This window comes from Clupea harengus, chromosome 21 (genome assembly GCF_900700415.2).
Source record: "Clupea harengus chromosome 21, Ch_v2.0.2, whole genome shotgun sequence".
Taxonomy (NCBI): Eukaryota; Metazoa; Chordata; class Actinopteri; order Clupeiformes; family Clupeidae; genus Clupea; species Clupea harengus.
Genome location: NC_045172.1, coordinates 5,062,352 through 5,087,029, shown reverse-complemented (window position 1 = coordinate 5,087,029; position 24,678 = coordinate 5,062,352). Strand labels below are relative to the sequence as shown.

General features: G+C 47.3%; 4 protein-coding genes across 5 annotated transcripts in view; 2 read left to right on the top strand and 2 right to left on the bottom strand.

Moving 5' to 3' along the window:
* Nucleotides 1-1,494: 1,494 nt before the first annotated feature.
* LOC105892277 (G-protein coupled bile acid receptor 1) lies at nucleotides 1,495-2,592 on the top strand. The gene is made up of 2 exons (XM_031559169.1): nucleotides 1,495-1,960; nucleotides 2,078-2,592. Exons 1-2 carry the CDS (start codon nucleotides 1,495-1,497, stop codon nucleotides 2,590-2,592), a joined length of 981 nt encoding a protein of 326 aa, XP_031415029.1.
* Nucleotides 2,593-4,689: 2,097 nt separating this feature from the next.
* On the bottom strand, nucleotides 4,690-9,774 carry LOC116218256 (intermediate filament protein ON3-like). The gene is made up of 9 exons (XM_042702952.1): nucleotides 9,442-9,774; nucleotides 8,517-8,725; nucleotides 7,429-7,489; nucleotides 7,073-7,168; nucleotides 6,361-6,606; nucleotides 5,912-6,037; nucleotides 5,317-5,537; nucleotides 4,960-5,023; nucleotides 4,690-4,785 (listed from the first exon to the last, which is right to left on the bottom strand). Exons 1-9 carry the CDS (start codon nucleotides 9,646-9,648, stop codon nucleotides 4,690-4,692), a joined length of 1,326 nt encoding a protein of 441 aa, XP_042558886.1. The 5' UTR covers nucleotides 9,649-9,774.
* A 167-nt stretch (nucleotides 9,775-9,941) lies between these two features.
* On the top strand, nucleotides 9,942-11,873 carry LOC116218255 (keratin, type I cytoskeletal 18-like). Its single transcript, XM_031559167.2, has 6 exons — nucleotides 9,942-10,301; nucleotides 10,432-10,514; nucleotides 10,712-10,868; nucleotides 10,956-11,117; nucleotides 11,271-11,396; nucleotides 11,649-11,873. The coding sequence occupies exons 1-6, from the start codon at nucleotides 9,972-9,974 to the stop codon at nucleotides 11,871-11,873; spliced, it is 1,083 nt and encodes a 360-aa protein (XP_031415027.2). The 5' UTR covers nucleotides 9,942-9,971.
* A 7,666-nt stretch (nucleotides 11,874-19,539) lies between these two features.
* Nucleotides 19,540-24,678, bottom strand: part of LOC116218201 (intermediate filament protein ON3-like) — a 5,361-nt gene continuing 222 nt past the window's right edge. The window contains exons 1-10 of one of the 2 annotated variants that reach the window (XM_042702892.1): nucleotides 24,545-24,678; nucleotides 24,192-24,437; nucleotides 23,275-23,483; nucleotides 22,560-22,620; nucleotides 22,204-22,299; nucleotides 21,472-21,636; nucleotides 21,251-21,376; nucleotides 20,658-20,878; nucleotides 20,339-20,367; nucleotides 19,540-20,110 (exon numbers count right to left, since the gene is read on the bottom strand). The exon at nucleotides 24,545-24,678 is cut by the window's right edge and continues 222 nt beyond it. In XM_042702892.1, coding sequence (XP_042558826.1) covers nucleotides 20,103-20,110; nucleotides 20,339-20,367; nucleotides 20,658-20,878; nucleotides 21,251-21,376; nucleotides 21,472-21,636; nucleotides 22,204-22,299; nucleotides 22,560-22,620; nucleotides 23,275-23,483; nucleotides 24,192-24,398 — 1,122 coding nt within the window. In that variant the 5' untranslated portion in view covers nucleotides 24,399-24,437; nucleotides 24,545-24,678 and the 3' untranslated portion in view covers nucleotides 19,540-20,102. Of the gene's footprint in view, nucleotides 20,111-20,338; nucleotides 20,368-20,657; nucleotides 20,879-21,250; nucleotides 21,377-21,471; nucleotides 21,637-22,203; nucleotides 22,300-22,559; nucleotides 22,621-23,274; nucleotides 23,484-24,191 lie in introns of both variants that reach the window. The other variant, XM_031558758.2, reaches the window with a different exon arrangement.

The following is a 24,678-nucleotide window of genomic DNA, read 5'->3' as shown; positions in this document are numbered from 1 at the left end:
TCCCGTTCTTGTTCAGTGTGTGTGTGTGTGTGTGTGAGAGAGAGAGAGAGAGAGTGGTTCTGCTCCAGTTGACAGGGGTTGTCTGGTCCTGTGTCTGGTCACCTCTGGTTGAGAAGGACATGCTTCCCCTTTAAGGTGCACGGAGCGGAGCGGAGCGAGGCTTCTCCCTCTCTGCCGTGTCTCAGATGCAGAGGAGGGGGACGGCACGTTGTCTGTCCGTCCAAACAGAAACTATTATTCCCTCTTCGCACGGCTGAATATAATAACGTCACAGAATAAGGCAGGTGACGGTGCCAACATCGGGGACCCCAAGAGGAGCTTTGTCCTATTGTTTCTGAGGAGACCAGAGAAGGCTTGAGTGAAGTTGATTGGTTGGGTCTCTCAGCTTATGTTCTGATCTGTGTCTTTATAGAATGAGGTGAGTTAATTTCCCATCATCCCGTCTATCCTTTGTTCAGTATGATGGATATTAGTTTTATTAAGTTTGAGTTGGGAGTCTCAAGCACCTTTTTTACTTCATTTTGATTAATTAACAAGGACCTAGAAAACGGCTGACATTATTCTGCTCTGCACCAACTGATGTAAATGTCTCTGGTTTTAAATTTCAATATTTCTTCTATGAAAACAAAACAAATTAAGCTAAATATATTTCTGAGTTCAAAATTTGAAAATGTTTTTATTTGAGCTAAAACAAACAAAGCTTTACTAAAACAAACTAAAACATTTACATAACCCATAATGAACTTGATGTTTTATTGAGACCTGTGCCATGTCTCAGCCATCAAATATACACGGTGTCTGCACTGGAAAGGTTATGGCTTAAAGTGTTACATTTATGTATGTGTGCCCTCTTGGGAGGAAACATTGTGTTCTCCGGGCAGTAAATGTACAGCCAGACGCTCATTGGAGAGGAACCTACTGTGACACCTGTCCGCTAAGCTACAGAATAATCATGCGTGTCTCTCTCACACAATTAGCAGTGGCCTGCCAAAACAATACCGTCACGGTGAATGAGAGGGACATTGGAAAAAATAGCCACCTGAATAATGAAAGAGCTGCTAGGGTGACTCATTGTCTGCTGATGTTGCTGCTCATACAAACATCAGAAGCCTTGTAATTGATATCTTCTGTGTGGGGAACCTTTGTATTGTAGCCAGACCGTTCACAGTTCTCAAATTAATGAAATGTACAGAACTTGAGACTTCCTGTTTTCAGTTAAACTACACCGGCTTTATGATTCAACATTTCAGGAGATGCATCACCTTTACAGTCCTAAATTGTAAATTAGTCATCAGTCAATTGCTCTATCAGCATTTCTGGCCAGTTATGTAAACAGATTTAGCAGTTTATTGACATTTTATTTGATTGACGTTGTGTTTCACAGCTGGACACTAAATGCTGATTGCGTGACATCCTACTTAATCTAGCCCTAGATGAGTGCCTAGATTGATGGGGTGATGCTGAGGCCATAAGGGCTGAGGAGTCTCCACGGCGATGGAGCTCAACGCCTCCGGTGGGGGCGACTCAGACAGCATGCAGGGGCAGCTCATCTACTCCATCACCATGCCTCTATCCAGCACCATCATCCTGGCCAACCTGCTCATCATCCTGGCCATCGGCTGCAACCGGCAGCTGCACACCACGCCCAACTACTTCTTCCTGAGCCTGCTGGTGGCAGACCTGGGCACCGGCGTGGCACTGCCCTTCATCCCCTGGATGGGCCTGAACCGCCCGCTCAGCTTCGGCTCGTGCCTGCTGGTGCACGTCCTCCCCAACTTCCTGTTCCTGGCGTTCCTGTTCAACCTGGTGATGGTGCACTATGAGCGGTACCTGAGCATCGTGAGCCCGCTGCGGCACCGCTCGCTCTGGGTGCACCGGCACTTCCCACTGGCCCTGCTGGCGCTCTGGCTGCCACCGCTGCTCTTTGCCCTGCTGCCAGCGTTCGGTTGGAACAACCGGCGTTCTGGACGAGCCTGGACCGGGTGCTGCCGCCCGGGTGTGGCCCAATTAGACGACGGCACCGGGCCCACCGGGGGTGGCACCGGCACCGGCGCCGAGCGCAACTGCTCGCTGTCAGACGCCAGTGCCGCTGGTGGTTCGGGCGAGCGCTGTTGCACGTACAGGCATATCTTCCCCAACGCCTTCATCTACCTGGAGGTGTACGGCATCCTGGCACCCGCCATCCTGTCCATCGCGCTGATGACGGGACGGGTGCTGTGGATCACACGCGGCCAGCTGAAGGACATCCGCCGGCTGCAGCGCTCTGTGGCGGGGCGAGGTAGGAGGCAGCTGGGCTTGGACCTGCGCTACGCGCGCTGCGTGGCGGCCGTCTCGCTCACCTTCCTGGCCTGCTGGGTGCCTTACATCATATACACCCATGTGGGCGTGGCCTTCCTCATGCGACCCGGCGCCCGGGGCAACCACACTGCCCACATCGTGCTTTCGTGCGCGGGCGTCGGGGGCATGGCCGTGGTGCCGCTCGTGCTGGGCCTCGCCAACCGAGAGTACACCGACCCAATACGGAAGTTTTTACGCAAACTCCACAACCGCTGGCGGCGGAGGAGGTGGGATGGTGAGAGCATTGCCCTGTGATGCTGTTCCCAGATTATGTCATGTGAATTTCTTCACAGGATTCTGAAGCAAGAGTATCAGGAAGTGGTATGGAGGATTATAAAGTTGGTTGTGGATAGCTGATTGGGGAAGTACCTATTTTTTTACAAACTTCAATGGAAAAATATAAACAATAAAACAATGCATCGAATATGAACAATTTGGGGCAAGACAAAGGGATGTTGTCTTTTTTCTCCTCTTGTTTCATGACAAACTATAGGATGACTAACGAGATGACAGGTTATTTTTAGAAACCGCTATTGAACCCAGGATTTGAAAACCATGCTTTAAACTATAAACCTCTTAGTTTAAAACAACTTCTCAGTGGGAGAACATATTTATGCGAAAAATGCTAGCAGTGATGAACTGATTCGAAAGCTGTTTACATGAACACATTTTCCAAAGAAAGAAATAGTTTATTAACATAGAGAGGGACTGGTGGGAGGCCCATGACTAACGCTGAATGTGTGACATGGTTGGTGAGGTTAGAGACACTGCTTCTGTAGTTTTAAATCTTGGGTTTCAGTGTTTGACACCGGGACAGTTCTGTTATTAACATATCTGTTTGGAGTTTCCATTGTTATAATTTATTGAGCATGTCATGTCACTCGTTAGATTTACCCTCTTATCTTAGGTTTACCTCTCATCTTAGTGTCATGATTCAAATAATACACTCCATGTTTCATGTTCCTCGTGCTTTCTCAGTGGATTTGTGGAGCAGAAAGGAGAATAGCCTGGCATGTAATGTTGGCATATAAGCCATTAATAACCCTTGTGTGTGTTAAAGAGAGAAACACAATAACTTAACATGTTTGGAGAAGCGGGACAGACTGAGAGTAAACACCTCCAGTTCTGTGTGTGTGTGTGTGTGTGTGTGTGTGTGTGTGTGTGTGTGTGTGTGTGTGTGTGTGTGTGTGTGTGTGTGTGTGTGTGTGTGCATGTAAATGTTGAAAATACATTTCTCTGATAGTGTGTTGTTCAACCAAATCCTAATCCAAATCATTCCTTGTTTTGTGTGAGATATTTGAGTGGCAGACAATAACCAACTATACTATAACTATAACCAACAGTTGCATATTGCATTTTCTTGTTCAGGCCAGTGTTGAAATGAATGCTTCATCATTGACTCAGATACTGCAGTTGTGGTCTGACTTCTTACTCTGAGGCTCAAAGAGGAAGGAAAGTTTGGTAGGGGGCTGTGCTGTGAGATATGGTTGTTTACCTTACGTGCTGGGAGAGAATGTGTGTATGTCACGTGTATCGGGCTCTAATAGGTCCATTACGCACAAGAATGCTCTAATTCTTTGAATGCGCTTTTCTGAAGACAAGAGAGGAAGACTGAGTGGCACAGGAAGAGTGTGATCAAGAAAGAGAATGACGAAAGAGAGGAAAGAATGCAAAAATCTAAGGAGAAGAGGAAAAGAAAACAGTTAGAGGAGCGGTCAGATGGGACTGGGCAGTGTTCCAGACACTCTGCGGAGCATCATCTTCAGACTTATCATCATCATCATCATCGCTTGGAGTTTAACCAGAAACCTACTTTGTGCTCGCCAAAGCTACACACAGGACACCGTTGTTTCCCTGCTTGACTGAGCGTGCTATAAACTTCAGAATCGTCCCACACACACACTGTGATTTCCTTGGGCTGATCTATCAGGCCCTGACTGAAAGATATGCGTGGCTTCGATAAACACCATCAAACCAAAATACTGTTCCTCTTAAACATGCTGATACATAAGAATTACTTTCAGCGATGGTGGTCTTAGGATTCAAAGAAAATAAGGCTTTCTTAGACAGCAGTCTAAATGTACTTGTACATCTCAAGAATATATATTTAGGAATGAAACAGACAAAAGCCAGCAGTGACATTAGACTTCAGGTCTTAGATCAGTTTAGAATTTATTGTTCAGATTGCACAAAGACATTGTGGCATGACTAAAAGAAAACCGGCCATGGGACAGATTCAATGAACAGAGGAGAATGATTAATGATAATGATTTTTTCCCCCGGTGAGCCACACAAACTTGCAGCCATGTAATGAGGCTTCTCCTCGACACAGGGGGGTGGGACATGGATTTTTTATGAGTCAGCAAAGTAAGAGCTTTCGGAGATCACTGCGCCGTCCTTCACTTCGATTTTGATGAGCAGGCCTTTCTTGGGTTTGTTTTTAGAAATCTGAACAAGAGACGAAATAACACAGGGGAATGTTGAAATGGCAGGGGCTGCACCTGGTAGACATTTCGGCATGCAATTTTCATCAGCAGAACAGCATAGATAGAATAACTGGAAACGATAGAATACTTTTTTTATTTTGACAACAGAATTCAAAGTCTTACACTATGCTGATACACGTCTCTCCATTACATCCCTGAAGGAAGTTAGCTTAGCTACGTCACGCTCATGTCCATCCATCCTGCAGAGAGAAAAGACAGTGTGAACAATTGAGGGAAAAAAGCACAGCTACAACATGATCTCCACTGCTTGCCAGACTTCCCTTTAAACCTTAAATCTTTACCTGCATCCAAATGCTCAGAGGTGTGTAGCTAATATTTTATGCCTTTTAAAGTTCAATTAATTTTCTGTTTAATTTTGTATTTATTGTATTTATTAACACATTGTGGCTTGTTAAGTTCAATTAAGAAACAAGCATGATTAGCCATCTGGTCAATGAGGTCAGCAGCTCCGTGTTTCTCTCCTGGTCAGTACCTCATCTCCTCTCCTTCCAGGAGCTTCCTGTAGGTGGCGATCTCGATGTCCAGTGCCAGCTTGAGGTTCATGAGCTCCTGGTACTCGCGCACCTGGCGTGCCATCCCCTGCTTGGCCTTGCGCATCGCCTCCTGCAGCTTTGTAATGTGGTCCTGCGCATCGTCTAGAGCACCCTCAGCCTTCTCCTCAGTCTGGGTGATCTCCAGCTCCAAGGTCTCTTTCTGTCGGAGAGAGAGAGACATAGAGAGAGGGGTCAGAGGGGGAGTCCTTATGTAGATCTCACTGTTTGGAGCCTGCTATAGTGACCTCTCTAAGACTCAATGCCTGATCGTTGTAGGGTGCATCAAGATATGGACAGGTGTTGAAATGATGACAGAAGGATTGTGGATGGTGGTCTACAAATTCCAACAATCAATCAAAACTAAAGTTTTCCACTGGAACAGTGTTGATACCTATTCATATTTGGTAAAGGTTATTGCATGCATGAGAGAAATTATCTGTTGAGACTACAGTCTACGATGTTGTTGGATGCAGTTAATGAAAGGCTTTAGGCCAGACTTCACGGGGTCGTATGTGTTCAGTGGTTGAGTCTTACCTTCTTCTTCTGGGCTTCCAGCTCATGTTTCAGCCGCTGGATCTGCCTCACGAGGTCAGACATCTCCTTCTTGCTATCGCGTAGGTCATCCTCAAACTTCCCAGCCTTCAGAGCCATAACATCCATCTAATAAGAGAGAGAGAGAGAGAGAGAGAGAGAGAGAGATCGGTCAATTCTTCATCTATGGAGGTGAGATTACAAGGATCAAGAATAACTTTGAATCGTTTCATTCTCACAGGTTCCTTCACTTTTCAATTAAATGTGTTATCAAATTATAACGAATGTCTAGAAACATCTAAGCCTAGAGCAGCGAGGGAATACACCTACTAACAATTAAGTACACTACAATGACATCACTGTACCTTAGTATAGCTTAGTACATACTTGCCAGCTGGCAGCTGGCAGCTGGCAGTGGAAGGCCTTGAGGCACTGTCCCTATGTGACCCTACCTTCTTCTGGTTCCACTGCTCCACCTCCTCTCGACTGCGGGCCGCCATGTCTTCGTACTGTTTCTTCACTGCTGCCACTATCTCATCCAAGTCCAGATCAGGAACGCTGCTGGCCTTCAGCATGATCTTCTCTTTGACGATCATTGATTCCAGCTCTTTGATTTCCTGTGGTGCGGGAGACAAAGAATCCATGGCTCTAGTCAGATAGTCTCTTTGGCTTAGGAAGGTTCCTAACGGAGTGAAATGACCCGGAAGTATCTAAGTGGCAGCCATGATAAGAGCTGGTTGAATTCTTGAACTGCTAAGGAAAGGTGCTTCAATGCTTCGTTTCTTATCTCCTTTAGCATACGCTACACTGGACCATCCTTTATGAAAGAAAGGAGATAATGCCGTCCACAATTCTATGCGGCAGCAACATTTAAAGACCAACATCAATAACATCCGATGGCGCATAATTATATAATAAAAGTGTAGTGGGATTCTCTTAGCCCTGTGGTGGTCTTTCTCTGTGTGCTTATGAATTTTCCTTCACATCCTGCCTTGACCTAATGGCGTTTTCTAGGGTTAGGAGGTGAAGGAAATTTGGGTAGAAAGATTTTTTTTTAACTATCCGACCGCAAGTCAGGGAAGGGTTGAGGTTGGGGGCCCTAACAAGGGCGTCTGTTATTGGTCAATAAATCTGTAACTGTTGTGCTTATTGGCTGAGACTGACCTCTTGGTAAGCCAGTTTCAGGAACTCTAGTTCATTCATCAGCTCCTCGAGCTCCATTTCCAGTTCCACTTTCTGTAGGAAGCCCTCATCAACGTCCTATCACAGCCAAACAAACAAACAACAAACCTTATTTACTCCTGACAATGGAATGGAATGAAAATTTGCACATTTTAATTCAACTTTGTCCAGGTCATTTGAAAATATCACACAATTCTTAGGCAAAATTAAACCTATTTTTTTCCTAACTTTTTCAAACCTTAACTCACTGAGTTATAAATCACCACCACATTCTATATAAATGTCCTGACTGACAGCCCTCACAGCCCCTAAGACCCTCCCACATTCCCAGCACTCACCTTCTTGTTGATCACAAAGTCATTCTCTGTGTCCATCTTCTTCTGCAGCTCTTCCTCAAACCTGCAGAGACACATTCAAGGCCTTTTGTCAGAGGTCATGTCATTGTGAGCACCACTATAAGCACCATGTTGCCAGTGACTCATGACCAGGAAAGAGACTGGGCTTCGACGACAAAGAGGTCAGGAAAAAAAAAAAAAAAAGTCTCACTGTGAGTAGAAACAGACAGAGCTCCAGAGACGACACGAGCCGAATGGAAACATGCACTGGATGGATGGTTAGTGAAGGTGCAGGGTTTACTGATGGCCTGCAGCAACAACTCAGGCCCTTCTGCTTTTGTAAGGCGGGGTTGGGGGGGGGGGGGTGTTTGGGGCCTGGGGGCTGGGAGTGGTTAAAGCAGAAGTGTTGGCGTGTGTATACACACAGACATAACGTAGTGCATTCCAGATCTGTTCCGCATCTTTGCTCGTCTCTTACATGGGGATCAAGGGAGAGCAACCTTACGTAATGTGGTCAGGATGGGCACTGGGGACAATTCAGTGGGGTGCTCTTCAGGAATACTGATTGTGCATTAATCATTAAACTGGCTGCACTGATATTTCTAAAATAAACAAATCACATAATTCTTATAAATTAAATAGATGGATTGGGGGCAGAGCTGGATGACTAATCCACAAGAATACATCAGAGCCCCATGCTTAGGAAAAAGGGGTTGGTGGATTGTAGGAATTCCCATTTTGATCCATTTGATCCACAGGAGTGTGCTCACTTAAAAGTGTAATTGTGGCAACAGGCTTATGGTGAAAGTGTGTATCTGGGGCAGGGAGAAACTTCAGGTGTAACCTCCTAGTCAATGGGCCCATGGACACTGACAGGACAGGACCATTTGGGGGGAACAGGAAGAGTCAGAACAGCAAATCAGCAAATCAGCATTCAAAGGAACTAAGAAAACCACATCTATGATGATAATGATGATGGTAACAGTGCTAACAGTTTATATACAAGTAATTACTCCAACAGATATACTCAATAACAGTGATAAAAACAACAGTGAAAATGCGATCAATCAAGCAATGAAAACAAGGCTCACTTTTCACGGGTCTGCTCCACTTCATCCTGACTGCGCACCAACTCCCCCTCCAGCTTCAGTCTGTCCAGGTCCAGACTTTGGATCTGTCGGCGCAGGTTGGTGCTCAACGCGGCCACGATTTCATCGATGTTGCCCTTGTAGCTCTCTTGCTCCAGGAGAATCTTCAGTTTGGTCTCAAGCCTTTTGTTTTCCTGCTCCAGGTTGCGCACCTGATAAAGCACAATTAGAAAGTCAATGGGCTGTCTTGATTTACCTCTTGTGAACAAAATGAGGAATAGTACCTACAAAGTAATTCAGAATGGAATGGGGGTTTGTTGGGTATGCTTCGGGCGTGGTTGTGTGTGTTTGTGGGGTGGGGTGGGCTACGTTCTGTGTTACATACTTTTCACCCAAACAGAAATTCCTGCAATAATATACTGTCTGCAATGTATAAAATGCTGGAACACAGACTGTTGATTTTCAGTACATCAAACAATCCAACAGGAGCTAAGCCTATAGATCGTATGTGGTGCTGTCTTACACCAGAAATACACCACATCTATTTTTGCATAAACTAGGCAACACCCTTGATCTAACCATGGGCTATATGCTGCTAATGTAAAATCACAGGACATGCACCATTATACGTATGCACCACTACAAAATAAACTTGATAGAAGACAACGGGCCATAAAGTGTAACAGTAAATCCCTTGGTGATGAAACAAATAGACAACTATATGTTTCTTTGGATGCAGAAAAATACACTGTGGTAGTAGCACAGTTCACTACAAATTGAAATTACAGAAATTTGAATTGTGACTGTGTGAAACGTTTCAATATTTATTTTGATGAAAAGTTTACAGATAGACTTGTGTCTAAAATAAACAGATACAATCTGCAGTCTCTAAATTACTTTGCTTCCTGAAAACTTAAAGCGTACTCACTCTGTCAATAAATGTAACGAACTTATCATTCAGTCCAACCATCTGATCCCTCTCATTGGTCTTCGCATTCTGGTCAAGGAGGTCCACCTTTGTGTGGATGGGGTTGAGCAGGTCCTTCCTGGCCGGCGTCATGCTGGGGTACCCTCTGGAAGGACCTACGCTGTATGATTGGCTGCTGAAGCCTCCTTGTTTTTTGATGCTAGTCATGTTTGCTATCTTCACAGGGTCAGTGTTGGCAGGAGTGCTCTGGGCAGACAAATGGCATGGAAGAGAACCTCACCTGCTTATGAAGGTGGAGCGTGGGCCTCCCCTAATGAATTATGCATAAAAAAGTGGAAAATCAAAAAAAGGTGAATGTTGGCGAAACTACAGGTTCTCCCGGTTGGATGGGAGTAGCCTATAATTAAGTCGAGCTCTTTGACCCCCGGATGGGTGGGCATGTATAAATAGGATTCTTGCATTGACACCTCATTCCACAACAGGTAACTGTTTTAGAAGTGTCACTTCCATCCTTAAGCAGACAGGTTGCAATGTCTCGTACTAGCTCCGCAAGTATGTTCGGTGGGGCCGGGGGAAGAGACTCCCGGGCTTCTGTGTCCACTCTGAGGGGTCTCCGGAGCGCTCTGCGCCCCGACTCCCGAAGAGATGGCGACAACTATGCCTCGACCCCCGCCGATGACAAGCAGACCATGAAGGGCCTGAACAATCGTCTGTCCGGCTACCTGGGTCGGGTGCGGCAGCTGGAGAAGTCCAATGACGATCTGGAGGACAAGATCATAGACATTTTGAAGAGGAGAGGAAAGACCACCGATCATGACTGGAAGGAGATTGAGAAACCTCTGGTTGATCTTAAGAAGCAGGTAATTGACAAAATAACTCTAGTCCTTGTCTACAGATAAATGTACCACTGTGGAAATAGCAAAGGCAACGATAGTATTTGTAATCCTCTCCTTACACGAATATGCTGTGGCCTACTATGATTCCTTGCAGGTGCGCCAAAAGACCTTGGAGAATGCTCGTCTTATTCTGCAGATTGACAACAGCAAACTGGCAAACGAAGATTTCAAAAACAAGTAAATTATAATTTAGAATGTTATGCTCCAGTAACCCCGATGATTATCTTGTAGACGAGTAATGTAATAACAAAGTTTTAATCTCTGATATTTTTTCATGGTCGCAATAAATTCCGCAACATATATCAACATCTGGACACAGATATGTTATTTTTCAAACCATTTGGCGAGTATTGCTGACCCGTGTTAATTTACAGGATGGAAACTGAGCTGCTTGTGCGTCAGCATGTGGAGCGGGACCTTTCCGACCTGCGCAAAGTCATCGATGACACCCAGCTGTCTAAGATGCAGCTGGAGAGTCAGATCGAGGCCGTCAAAGAGGAACTGGCTTATCTCAAGAAGGATCACCATGAAGTAAGTTAGTCACGAACATTCAATACGCTCTTACATCCAATATTTTCGTATCTCTCACCTTTAACTCTGTCTTTTCTACCATCCTAGGATGTGATGGCGCTGCGTCAGAAAGTAAAGGAGTCTGACGTTACCGTGGAGATGGACTCACCTGACTCTACCCTGGCTGACACCCTCAACAAGATCCGCGGGCAGTATGAATCGGTTGCCGTGAAAAACCGCGACGAGACTGACACCTGGTACAATAAGAAGGTATTCTTCATCACACGCATTTCATCTGAGTATTTGCAAAGAACGCCTGATATAAACGAAAATGTTTCCTGGCACTGTTGAAAAATTGCTTTTACAGAACACTTTTAAAATACGGCACAATATATTCATGTATATATCCTCTCTCTCTCCCAGTTTGATAACATCAAGGTTGAAGTGGCAAAAAATACAGAGAGTCTCCAGTCCAACAAGAATGAGCTAAATGACCTGCGTCGCCAAAAACAGCTCCTGGAGATTGATGTGCAGTCTATGAACAGTATGGTAGGCTGCATCAGCCTACACTGTACTACATCTGCAACACACACACACACACACACACACACACACACACACACACACACACACACACTCAAAACAAGCCCTCTCCACGTCTACTTTTGCAGTGCATACACCTCGCAGATACGCACCCACAGAGAACTAGCTCTGTTTAATACTCTAGCAAGCCATTCAGATACATTCAAACTCACAAGACACACACACTCATACCTCACACATTTCTTTCTTCCGCTGTAGCACATCTCTCTGGAGGAGACCATCCAGGACACAGAGGGCCGTTACGGCCGTGAGCTGGCCCGCCTCAACCGCCTGCTGCAGCAGCTGGAGAGCGACCTGGGCCAGGTCAGGGACCAGGTGGAGCGGCAGTCTGAAGACTACCAGGCACTGCTCAGCGTCAAGATGAAGCTGGAGGCTGAGATTGAGAGCTACCGCAGCCTACTGGAGGGCATCGACGACGAGTGAGGACGCAACCCTCCCCCTCGCCCTCACACACACACACACAGGCACACACTGAGACATAAGAGTGACATAACCTTGTCATAAACATGTCATAGTTTATAAACATGGTGATACTGACAGTCAATATGGTATGACATGACAAAGCCATGTTACTGTGTGTGTGTGTGTGTGTGTGTGTGTCATAATAATTATCATGACTGCGTTAAGGATTTAGAATGTCAGACATGTGAGCAGTAATCGCATTCAATGCTTTAAAAGCATTTTTTCCCCTTTTCCACTTATATCAGTAACGCCACTTACACCACTAGACACTGGCTGTCATGGCAAATTATGACACGCATATGACATGGTTATGTCAGTCTTATGACAGAGGGTTCAGGTAAAGAGTTACCAAACCCCTGGACACACTAGCTGTGCACATGTGAATATGGATGCAAGGATAAGCAGGTAGATGGATCTCAGGCCTAGACCCTCAATGTGTCTCCATAAGTTCTAAGCATTCCTTTACGTTGCTGTGGGGTCTGTCCCCCGCGTTGCCTTTGATTGCTTCATATTTTGTATGTTGAAGGAACCTTGTCCAAGCGTTTGTTTGTCATGTTCTCTCCACACAGCGGTGAGTTCTCCTTAGAAAGTGCCTTAAAGAGCGGTAAGTTTGCCGATGCCTGGTCCAGACCCAAGGGGACCTGTGGGATGATGCATGATGTGTGCATGATACGTGTTGTAAACCAGGGCATAGATAGGCAAAGGTCCACCTAGCACTAGGGACAGTCATAACTTGCTTGGCCAGTCTTATCTCAACGGCAGACATGAAGGAAGTTATGATCGTCTCATGAGCTACAATGATGTTTGAGAACACAGACCTAGAGTTCCTCAGCTGTCAAAGCTGTGTGCTGGCCTTCTTAACACCACACTCTACCTTCATAGTCTACTGTGTGCTTCTAACTGTGTCCTGGCCTTCCTAAGACCACTCTCCACCTTCATAGTCTACTGTGTGCTTCTAACTGTGGCCTTCCTAACACCACTCTCCACCTTCATAGTCTACTGTGTGCTTCTAACTGTGGCCTTCCTAACACCACTCTCCACCTTCATAGTCTACTGTGTGCTTCTAACTGTGGCCTTCCTAACACCACTCTCCACCTTCATAGTCTACTGTGTGCTTCTAACTGTGGCCTTCCTAACACCACTCTCCACCTTCATAGTCTACTGTGTGCTTCTAACTGTGGCCTTCCTAACACCACTCTCCACCTTCATAGTCTACTGTGTGCTTCTAACTGTGGCCTTCCTAACACCACTCTCCACCTTCTTAGTCTACTGTGTGCAAACTGGACGTGCCTCCTCCACCTCTGTTGATCGAACTGTTTGATCACATGGTTTGGTCTAACCTTGCCTGACTTGACATGTTTCACCTGTGTTCATCATTTATTTCACTCTCTATTTTTTTGATCATAACCAAATGCATGAACTAAAAACATGATCAAATTAAAGAGATGATGTTAAACAACAATTTAACAATAATATTAATTCTATGTTTGATGTTACAAAAAGTAATTACATGTTTTGGTAAAGCTTTATAATAGGGTGCGATAATAAACTATTTACAGTTATTACCAAATGGTTTATTATATAGTTACAAACCCTTACAAGACATTAGATAATGTTAGTAGATTACTTACAAATAGTTTATAAGACACTTTAATTTTTTTTATAAATGCTTAATTCACGCATAACACACATATTTATTAAAGGCTACCCCATAACTATGCAAACGTATAGTTCATTATTCAGACAGTATTAGATTATTTTCAAATCTAATTAAACATTTGGTAATAACTTGTTACCCAGGTTTTTTATCTATTTGTTTAGAATGACTTTGATGGCTTTATTTATATTTCTGTCTGGGATGACTTTAAATCTTCAGAGCCCCCGAGGAAAGAGTCAGCTAAGAAGACTAAGGCAAAAGCAGCGGACAAAGTTCCTGAGGAGAAAGCCGGGCCCGACACTCCAGCCAAGAAGTAACCAGCATGAAGCAGGACAGCTGAGTGGCCAGCATGAGAGGAGTCCACAAGACTCACCTTCCCCTTCGGTGCTCAAGCCCTGCTCAGTGGCTAAACTTCCTATGGGAAAGTAATATTGAAACATGTCGTTTTCTGTGCAGAAATCTGAGATGCTAACAAATAAAAGCATACGATTTGACTGGCAACGATTTGACTCTTTTATTGTTTTAATGATTTCATCTTTATGGATTGAATACATGACACATTAATGCATGTTGAATAATTAATTAAATGAATCAATAACAACAACAACAATTACAACAATAATATTAATAATAATAATAATAATTTCAAGACTAGTGCTGAACTGGCAAAAAAAAAAAATTCTCTAAAGACAAATCAGAGAGTACACACACACACACACACACACACACACAACCCTGTCACGTTCCTGGGGAGCTCTGCTCCGGCCACGCCCCCTTCAGCTCACTAACTCTCCCAGCTGCAGGCTCATCAGCTACATTCAGGTCCCCAATCACACAAGCACATACACCTGTTTCACTCTCTAGCCTCACTCACCAGCACCACGCTCAAAGTCACCGGAGTACGGGTCACTCACACCTGCATCCTCACTCACCTGCACCACGTTTGCACTCACCTGGTTCCTAATCACCCACACCTGTCACAGCCCCTACATATACCTCACACTCCCTTCACGCGGTGTCTGGTATTGCACGTCTACGGATCACAATCCTGAGAATTCCCGCAGCCTGACTCTCTCTCTCTTGGATTATCACTATTCCTGTCATAGTTTGCCTTTGTGTTCAGCTTCGCCTTTGTTTCAGTTTTGTGTTCGAGCATAGCTCTCCTTTAGTTAATCCTTTGCCGAGTGTGACTCGTGTTTTGTTTGCCGCAACAGCGTTTCTAGTTTCGATCCTACAGAGGTTGCCTCTACGTGTTCTTTTCTGCGCGCTGATCGCCAGCCCTCTTGGGTCTCGGCAGGACCACGAGCCTGCGCCCCTCTGTGAGTAGTGACTGCATTCCCTGTGACTGCCGCAGCATCTACGTGTCAACATCCTGTTGTCTGTACTGTGTGTCCCTGGTTGTCTTCATCTGCAAATAAACTCTGTTCACAAGAATCTCGAAGTCTGTTCGTTCCGTGACAGAATACCAGACCAAGAGACGGATGGATTCAACTAGCTCTGCGACCGCAGCCTGCCCTCGGGCGGGAGTGGCGGTACGACCACCACCATTCTCCAGATCCACCTCAGCCACAGCCCCCTCTCCCTTCTCCTTTTCCAATGCCCGTGAGGACTGCTGGATATTTCTCCTTGATTGTGCCATCGCCCTGTCGAGGCAGAAGCATCAGTACCCCACCGAGCGATCACGATTGGGCTACGTCGTCCTCCGCCTCCAGGGACAGGCGCTACTATGGGCAGCAGCTGTGTGGGGAGGGCCAGAGACTGAGGCACTCGACACGTTCACGGCGCATCTACTGGCGAAGTTTGGTTGCCCGGCAAGGGACCAAGCGATCCAGGCGAACCGCTTAGGACTCCACCAGCAGGTCATGGAGGAGCTCCGTCGCAGCCTCGCCACCGCAGATCCGCCTCCTACGGTCTCCGCTGCTCCCACACCTACCTCGCTGAGGGTGACCACCCCAGCTCCCACGCATACTCCGCCCAGGACCCATGAGGTTTGGATCCAGCCGGAGATAGTCGATGTGGGTGATAATACTATCCGTGAGGCATATCGCACCGGATACCCTGTCTACGCCCATAATTATGACTCGGAAGAGGATGATGAAGATGTTTTGGATAAAACCATCCGTGAAGATCTCCTGTACGCCTACTATGACTCTGAGGAGGAGGATGAGGTCGATGAGGAGGTGAGTGATGGGGGTTTTATACTGGCAGATCATGTCTTCCGAGGCTATGCCGAGCAAGAGGGTTCAGAGGAGGAGGAGAAAGCATCCTCACTACTTCGGGAGCCTGGACCCAGACGAAACGCTCTGTGCGCAGGGAGTCGATGGGCTATCCGGCAAACCCCGTTCGGAACATCACCTCAGGTCTCGTCCCCGCCGGTCCCAGCCCCCCAGCATGAGATCGAGGAGGATTTCAGTGAGTGGATTGATGGGGACTTTATTTTGGGGGATCGGTTCTTTGTGAGGTCAGCCTACGAAGAGGACTGGGAGGATAGGTCAGAGGAGGAGGTGGAAGAGATGGACACAACTCCCGCTCCTGCTCCGAAGACGACGGCCGCGGCCTCCGCTGTTCCCACAGCAGTCGCTGTGGCTAGTGGGGCCCCAGTACCGCCTACGTCTTCGTTTCCAGCCTCTCCCACACCAGTACCAGCATCTTGCCGGAGGTCGGTTCCAGCACCCCGGCTTACCCCAGCTCCAGAGCCTGCACCTCGCCGGGCTCGACGTCGGAGAGATCGGGCTCAACGTCGAGGACCCCGGTTTACCCCAGGACCAAGGCCTGCCCCTCGCCAGGCTCCTGCTGCATTAGCTGCCTCTGCTGAACCCGCAGCTGCCTCGGCGGAACCTGCAGCAGCCTCGGTCTCTGCGGAGCCCGCAGCTGCCTCAGCCTAGGCTGCGCTGACCGCTGCCTCTGCCGAGCCCGCAGCCGAGCCCACAGGAGCCTCTACCCCCACGGGACCTGCAGCCACCGCCGCCCCTGCTGAGCATGCAGCAGTCCAGGCATCTTCCTCGCCAGCACCTCCTGCACCTCCCACACCGGTGCCAGTGCCTGCACCTCGCCGTGTGCCTGCTGCTGCTCCTCCCGCAGCTCCTGCTCCTGCCACAGCAGCTGTGCCGGTTACTCCGGTTGCCACCGCCACGGTCCCCACTCCTGCTCTGGGCAGGGCAGCTGCCTCTGTTGAGCCGGCAGCTGTCTCTGCTGAGCTCGCAGCTACCCCGGCGGAACCTGCAGCAGCCCCTGCGGAGCCCGCAGCTGCCTCAGCCTCTGCTGAGCCTGCAGAGGTCTCTGCCTCTGCCCCTGTGGAGCCCGCAAGAGCAGCAGCATCTGCCGAGCCCGCAACAACCTTTGCATCCGCTGCACCTGCAGCAACCGCGGCCTCTGCCTCGGCTGAACCTACCGTTGCCACTGCCCCTGCCTCCGTTGAGCCTGCAGCAGTCTCTGCCTCAGGGAAGAAGGCAGTGGCAGATGTCGCCGTCCCAGGTCACGCAGCCTTCCCCGCTGCCACCGTCCACTCTGCAGCCGCCATTGTGGTCCCGTCTCCGCCGAGGACTGCAGCCGAGAGGTCCTCTCCTCCTGCCACGACTACAGCTCCCGCTACTCCTCCTGCTTCCGTGGCTCTTCCGGCCACAAATACAGTCCCTGCAGCTGCCGCTGCTAATGCTCCCGCAGCTTCCACAGTCTCTACCCCCGCTGGTGACCCAGCACCCACAGCTCCCACTGTCGGCCCAGGACCCGCAGCTCCCGCTGCCGACCCAGCACCCCCAGCGGTCCTTGCTGACTTTCCAACCCCAGCGGCCTTTGCTGACCCTGCAGACCCAGCCGCCGCTGACCCTGCAGACCCTGCAGACCCTGCAGACCCAGCCGCCGCTGACCCTGCAGACACAGCCGCCGCCGACCCTGGAGACCCAGCCGTCGCTGACCCTGCAGACCCAGCCGCCCAGGTGTCCCTAGCTTCCCGGTCCCAGGTATCACAGGTGTTCCCGGGCCAGGTGTCCCTAGTTTCCCGGTCCCAGGTATCACAGGTGTTCCCGGCCCAGGTGTCCCTAGTTTCCCGGTCCCAGGTATCCCAGGTGTTCCTGTCCCCGGTGTTCCTGGCCCAGTCCCCTTTGATGTCTGGCACCTTCCAGTTTCCAACCTCCCTGCGCCCTTAGTTCCTTTGCCGCTTCTGGCGCAAGCACCAGCAGCACCCTCTGCCGACCAGGACCCCCCAGCATCCGTTCCCGACGCTGGTCCAGCAGCGGGCGCGAATAACACCGGCCAAGGGGGACGAGGTTCATATGGACGGCACCTCCGACAGCAACGCTAAGGACGTCGCGAAGGGCGAAGCCAAGGAGGCTTTCACCACGACTACCCCAGCTACGGGCGCTGCAACCTCGGCCTCATCCCCGGTCGACGTCGTCCGAGGCTGGGTCAAGGGAGTGGTTGCGGTCACCTCGCTCCTGACAGAGCTCCCAGTCATCCGCCAGATCTGTGGCCTCTTGCTGGCCGTCCACCCGGCTGGCCACCAGACACTCCGCCCCTAGTCGGCTGTCCACCAGGCACTACGTCCCTGTTCGGCCGTCCACCAGACATTCCGCTCCGGTTCGGCCCCGGCTGGACTGCCAGCCTTGCCCTTGACCCCTCCACCCACCCTGTGGGAAGGTTATTATTTTTTTTTTTTTGTGATGTTAAGGGCCGTCTGGAATCTGGCCGTAAAAGGGGGGGTAATGTCACGTTCCTGCAGAGCTCCGCTCCGGCCACGCCCCCTTCAGCTCACTAACTCTCCCAGCTGCACGCTCATCAGCTGCATTCAGGTCCCCAATCACACAAGCACATACACCTGTTTCACTCTCTCGCCTCACTCACCAGCACCACGCTCACAGTCACCGGAGTACGGATCACTCACACCTGCATCCTCACTCACCTGCACCGCGTTTGCACTAACCTGGTTCCTAATCACCCACACCTGTCACAGCCCCTACATATACCTCACACTCCCTTCATGCGGTGTCTGGTATTGCACGTCTACGGATCACAATCCTGAGAATTCCTGCAGCCTGACTCTCTCTCTTGGATTATCGCTATTCCCGTCATAGTTGGCATTTGTGTTCAGCTTCGCCTTTGTTTCAGTTTTGTGTTCGAGCATAGCTCTCCTTTAGTTAATCCTTTGCCGAGTGTGACTCGTGTTTTGTTTGCCGCAACGGCGTTTATAGTTTCTAGTTTCGATCCTACAGAGGTTGCCTCTACGTGTTCTTTTCTGCGCGCTGATCGCCAGCCCTCTTGGGTCTCGGCAGGGCCACAAGCCTGCGCCCCTCTGTGAGTAGTGACTGCATTCCCTGTGACTGCCGCAGCATCTACGTGTCAACATCCTGTTGTCTGTACTGTGTTTCCCTGGTAGTCTTCATCTGCAAATAAACTCTGTTCACAAGAATCCTATCTCGAAGTCTGTTCGTTCCGTGACACCCCCACAAGGACATTTTGTAAATAAAGGCCTCAGAAACTCTTTCCTATTCGCCCCTTTATCATTCTAGGCCAATGTGTTTCTTTGGAAGTTCTCATGGGAAAACCAGACAAGTAATTATTAAGGATTCCTATTCTATAGTGTCAGTGAAGAGAGTTTACCACACACAATTACAATGTCCGTAAATGGGCACTGTGAAGAGAGTTTTAAAAGTTTATAAGTTAAGTGTGAAGCTTATAAGTTTTACCGGAATGCTAGTATTATGTCAAATGTGTTAAATCCCACATGTCTTTGTGTTATAGAATAGCTTCAATGTTTAGGGATAATCATACATTCCAGAGGTTTGACAGACAGAGGTCTGTTAAAACACATCAGCCACTCTATTTGGTCGGGGAAAAACAAGTGATCCTATTTCAAGGCAACTACATTTCCTCAGAAACTGTCATCGTTGGCATGCAACCCTCATCTTACTGTTATGGAAGAATGCACAGGTCTTCAAAGAGGCCACAAGAGTGACACAAATTCAGACTGCAATATTTCGAATGAAAAGGTTCATTTTATACAGATGTATTTATTCACGTATTCAACGCGTCTTAGGATTCAAAGAAAATAAGGCTTTTTAAATAGAAGACAGTATGTACTTGTATATCTCAAGAATATATATTTAGGAATGAAACAGACAAAAGCCAGCAGTGACATTAGACTTCAGGTCTTAGATCAGTTTAAAATGTATTTTTCAGATTGCACAAAGGCAGTTCAAACAGACATCTGTACAGATGTGGTCGGCGGCATGACTAAAAGAAAACAGGCCATGGGACAGATTCAATGAACAGAGGAGAATGATTAATGATAATGATTTTTTTTCGGTGAGCCACACACACTTGCAGTAATGAGGCTTCTCCTCGACACAGGGGGTGGGACAGGGATTTTTTTATGAGTCAGCAAAGTGACAGCTTTCGGATATCACTATGCCGTCCTTCAATTCGATTTTGATGAGCAGGCCTTTCTCGGGTTTGGGCGTGTTGGCGGGCAGAGACTGCTGCATGGATCTGGGCGTCTGCATGAGCAAGGATGGGTTGGGGTATGTTTTGGTTTGTTTTTAGAAATCTGAACAAGAGACGAAATAACACAGGGGGATGTTGAAATGGCCGGGGCTGCACTTGGTAGACATTTTGGCATGCAATTTTCATCAGCAGAACAGCATAGATAGAATAACAGGAAACGATAGAATATTTTTTTTATCTTGACAACAGAATTCAAAGGGTTACACTATGCTGATATCCGTCTCTCATTTACATCCCTGAAGGAAGTTAGCTTAGCTACATTATTGCTTACCCATCTGGTCACGCTCACGTACATCCATCCTGCAGAGAGAGAAAAGACAGTGTGAACAATTGAGGGAAAAAGGCACAGCTACAACATGACCTCCACTGCCAGACTCGCCTTTAAACCTTAAATCTTTACCTGCATCCAAATGCTCAGAGGTATGTAGCTAATATTTATGCCTTTTAAAGTTCAATTCATTTTCTGTTTAATTTATTATTTATTGTATTTATTAACACTTTGTGGCTTGTTAAGTTCAATTAAGAAACAAGCATGACTAGCCATCTGGTCAATGATGTCAGCAGCTCTGTGTTTCTGGCCTGGTCAGTACCTCATCTCCTCTCCTTCCAGGAGCTTCCTGTAGGTGGCGATCTCGATGTCCAGTGCCAGCTTGAGGTTCATGAGCTCCTGGTACTCGCGCACCTGGCGTGCCATGACCTGCTTGGCCTTGCGCATCGCCTCCTGCAGCTGGTCGATGTGGGTCCGCGCGTCGTCTACAGCGCCCTGGGCCTTCTCCTCAGTCTGGCTGATCTCCAGCTCCATGTTCTCTTTCTGTCGGAGAGAGAGAGACATAGAGAGAGGGGTCTGAGGGGAAGTCCTTATGAAGATCTCACTGTTTGGAGCCTGCTATAGTGACCTCTCTAAGACTTAATGCCTGATCATTGTAGGGTGCATCAAGATATGGACAGGTGTTGAAATGATGACAGAAGGATTGTGGATTGTGGTCTACAAATTCCAACAATCAATGAAAACTAAAGTTTTCCACTGGAACAGTGTTGATACCTATTCATATTTGGTAAAAGTTATTGCATGCATGAGAGAAATTATCTGTTGACACTAGTCTACGATGTTGTTGGATGCAGTTAATGAAAGGCTTTAGGCCAGACTTCACACATTCGAATGTGTTCAGTGGTTGAGTCTTACCTTCTTCTTCAGGGTTTCCTGCTCATGTTTCAGCCGCTGGATCTGCCTCAGGAGGTCAGACATCTCCTTCTTGCTATCGCGCAGGTCATCCTCATACTTCCCAGCCTTCAGAGCCAGAACATCCATCTAATAAGAGAGAGAGAGAGAGAGAGAGAGAGAGATTCAATTCTGCATCTATGGAGGTGAAATTACAAGGATCAAGAATAATAATGTGACCCTACCTTCTTCTGGTTCCACTGCTCCACCTCCTCTCGACTGCGGGCCGCCATGTCTTCGTACTGTTTCCTCACTGCTGCCACTATCTCATCCAAGTCCAGATCAGGAACGCTGCTGGCCTTCAGCACGATCTTCTCTTTGACGATCATTGATTCCAGCTCTCTGATTTCCTGTGGTGCGGGAGAGAAAGAATCCATGGCTCTAGTCAGATAGTCTCTTTGGCTTAGGAAGGTTCCTAACTGAGTGAAATGACCCGGAAGTATCTAAGTGGCAGCCATGATAAGAGCTGGTTGAATTCTTGAACTGCTAAGGAAAGGTGCTTCAATGCTTCGTTTTTTATCTCCTTTAGCATAGGGTACACTGGACCATCCTTTATGAAAGAAAGGAGTTAATGCTGTCCACAATTCTATGCGGCAGCAACATTGAAAGACCAACATCAATAACATCCGATGTCGCATAATTACGCAGGCTAAAGTGTTAGTGTAGTGGGATTCTCTTAGCCATGTGGTCGTCCTTTCCGGTGTACTTATGAAATTTATTTCACATCCTGCCTTGACCACATGGCATTTTCCATTGAGGTGAAGGAAATTTGATTAGAAAAGGACATAGGATGTATTTTTTTTTTACTATCCGACCGCAGCCCGGGTCAGGAAAGGGGAGAGGTGGGGGGCCCTAACAAGGGCGTCTGTTATTGGTCAATAAATCTGTAACTGTTGTGCTTATTGGCTGAGACTGACCTCTTGGTAAGCCTGTTTCAGGAACTCTAGTTCATTAATCAGCTCCTCGAGCACCAGTTCCAGTTCCACTCTCTGTAGGTAGCCCTCATCCACTTCCTATCGCAGCCAAACAAACAAACAACAAACCTTATTTACTCCTGACAATGTAATGGACTGAAACTTTGCACATTTTAATTCAACTTTGTCCAGGTCATTTGAAAATATCCCACAATTCTTAGGCAAAATTAAACCAATTTTTTTCTTTTCTTTTTCAAACCTTAACTCACTGAATTATAAACCACCACCACATTCTATATGAATGTCCTGACTGACAGCCCTCATAGCCTCTAAGACCCTCCCACATTCCCAGCACTCACCTTCTTGTTGATCACAAAGTCATTCTCTGTGTCCATCTTCTTCTGCAGCTCTTCCTCAAACCTGCAGAGACACATTCAAGGCCTTTTGTCAGAGGTCATGTCATTGTGAGCACCACTATAAGCACCATGTTGCCAGTGACTCATGACCAGGAAAGAGACTGGGCTTCGACGACAAAGAGGTCAGAAAAAAAAAAAAAAAAAAAAAAAAACAGCGTCTCACTGTGAGTAGAAACAGACAGAGCTCCAGAGACGACACAAGCCGGATGGAAACATGCACTGGATGGATGGCTAGTGGATGGGGGGTGTTTGGGGCCTGGGGGCTGGGAGTGGTTAAAGCAGAGGTGTTGGCGTGTGTATACACACAGACATAACGTCATCAATTTGATCCACAGGAGTGTGCCCTCTTAAGTGTAATTGTGGCAACAGGCTTATGGTGAAAGTGTGTATCTGGGGCAGGGAGAAACTTCAGGTGTAACCTCCTAGTCAATGGGCCCATGGACACTGACAGGACAGGACCATTTAGGGGGAACAGGAAGAGTCAGAACAGCAAATCAGCATTCAAAGGAACTAAGAAAACCACATCTATGATGATAATGATGATGGTAACAGTGCTAACAGTTTATATACAAGTAATTACTCCAACAGATATACTCAATAACAGTGATAAAAACAACAGTGAAAATGCGATCAATCAAGCAATGAAAACAAGGCTCACTTTTCACGGGTCTGCTCCACTTCATCCTGACTGCGCACCAACTCCCCCTCCAGCTTCAGTCTGTCCAGGTCCAGACTTTCGATATGTCGGCGCAGGCTGGTGCTCAACGCGGCCACGATTTCATCGACGTTGCCCTTGTAGCGCTCTTGCTCCATGAGAATCTTCAGTTTGGTCTCAAGCCTTTTGTTTTCCTGCTCCAGGTTGCGCACCTGATAAAGCACAATTAGAAAGTCAATGGGCTGTCTTGATTGACCTCTTGTGGACAAAATGAGGAATAGCACCTACAAAGTTGTGGTAAACTTCAGAATGGAATGGGAGTTTGTTGGGTATAAAGCCCCTTGCTTTGGACGTGGTTGTGTGTGTTGGGAGTCGGGTGGGGTGGGGTAGGGTGGGCTACGTTCTGTGTTACATACTTTTCACCCAAACAGAAATTCCTGCAATAATATAGTGTCTGCAATGTATAAAATAGGCATATAACAGATGCAGGAACGCAGACTGTTGATTTTCAGTACATCAAACAATCCAGCAGGAGCTAAGCCTATAGATCGTATGTGGTGCTGTCTTACACCAGAAATACACCACATCTACTTTTGCATAAACTAGGCAACACCCTTGATCTAACCGTGGGCTATATGCTGCTAATGTAAAATCACAGGACATGCACCATTATACGTATGCACCACTACAAAATATACTTGATAGAAGACAATGTTTCTTTGGATGCAGAAAAATACATTGTGGTAGTATCACAGTTCACTGCGAATTGAAATTACAGAAATTTGAATTGTGACTGTGTGAAACGTTTCAATATTTATTTTGATAAAAAGTTTACAGATAGACTTGTGAGTCTAAAATAAACAGATACAATCTGCAGTCTCTAAATAACTTTGCTTCCTGAAAACTTAAAGCGTACTCACTCTGTCAATAAATGTAACAAACTTATCATTCAGTCCAACCATCTGATCCCTCTCATTGGTCTTCGCCTTCTGGTAAAGGAGGTCCACCTTTGTGTGGATGGGGTTGAGCAGGTCCTTCCTGGCCGGCGTCATGCTGGGGTACCCTCTGGAAGGACCTACACTGTATGATTGGCTGCTGAAGCCTCCTTGTTTTCTGATGGTAGTCATGTTTGCTATCTTCACAGGGTCAGTGTTGGCAAGAGTGCTCTGGGCAGACAAATGGCATGGAAGTTAACGAGATGGAGAACTTCACCTGCTTATTAAGGTGGATTGTGGGCCTCCCCTAATGAATTATGCATAAAGTGGAAAATCACCGTTGGCGAAACTACAGCTTCTCCCGGTTGGATGGGAGTAGCCTATAATTCAGTCGAGCTGTTTGACACCCGGATGGGTGGGCGTGTATAAATAGGATTCTAGCATTGAAACCTCATTCTACACCAGGTAGTTG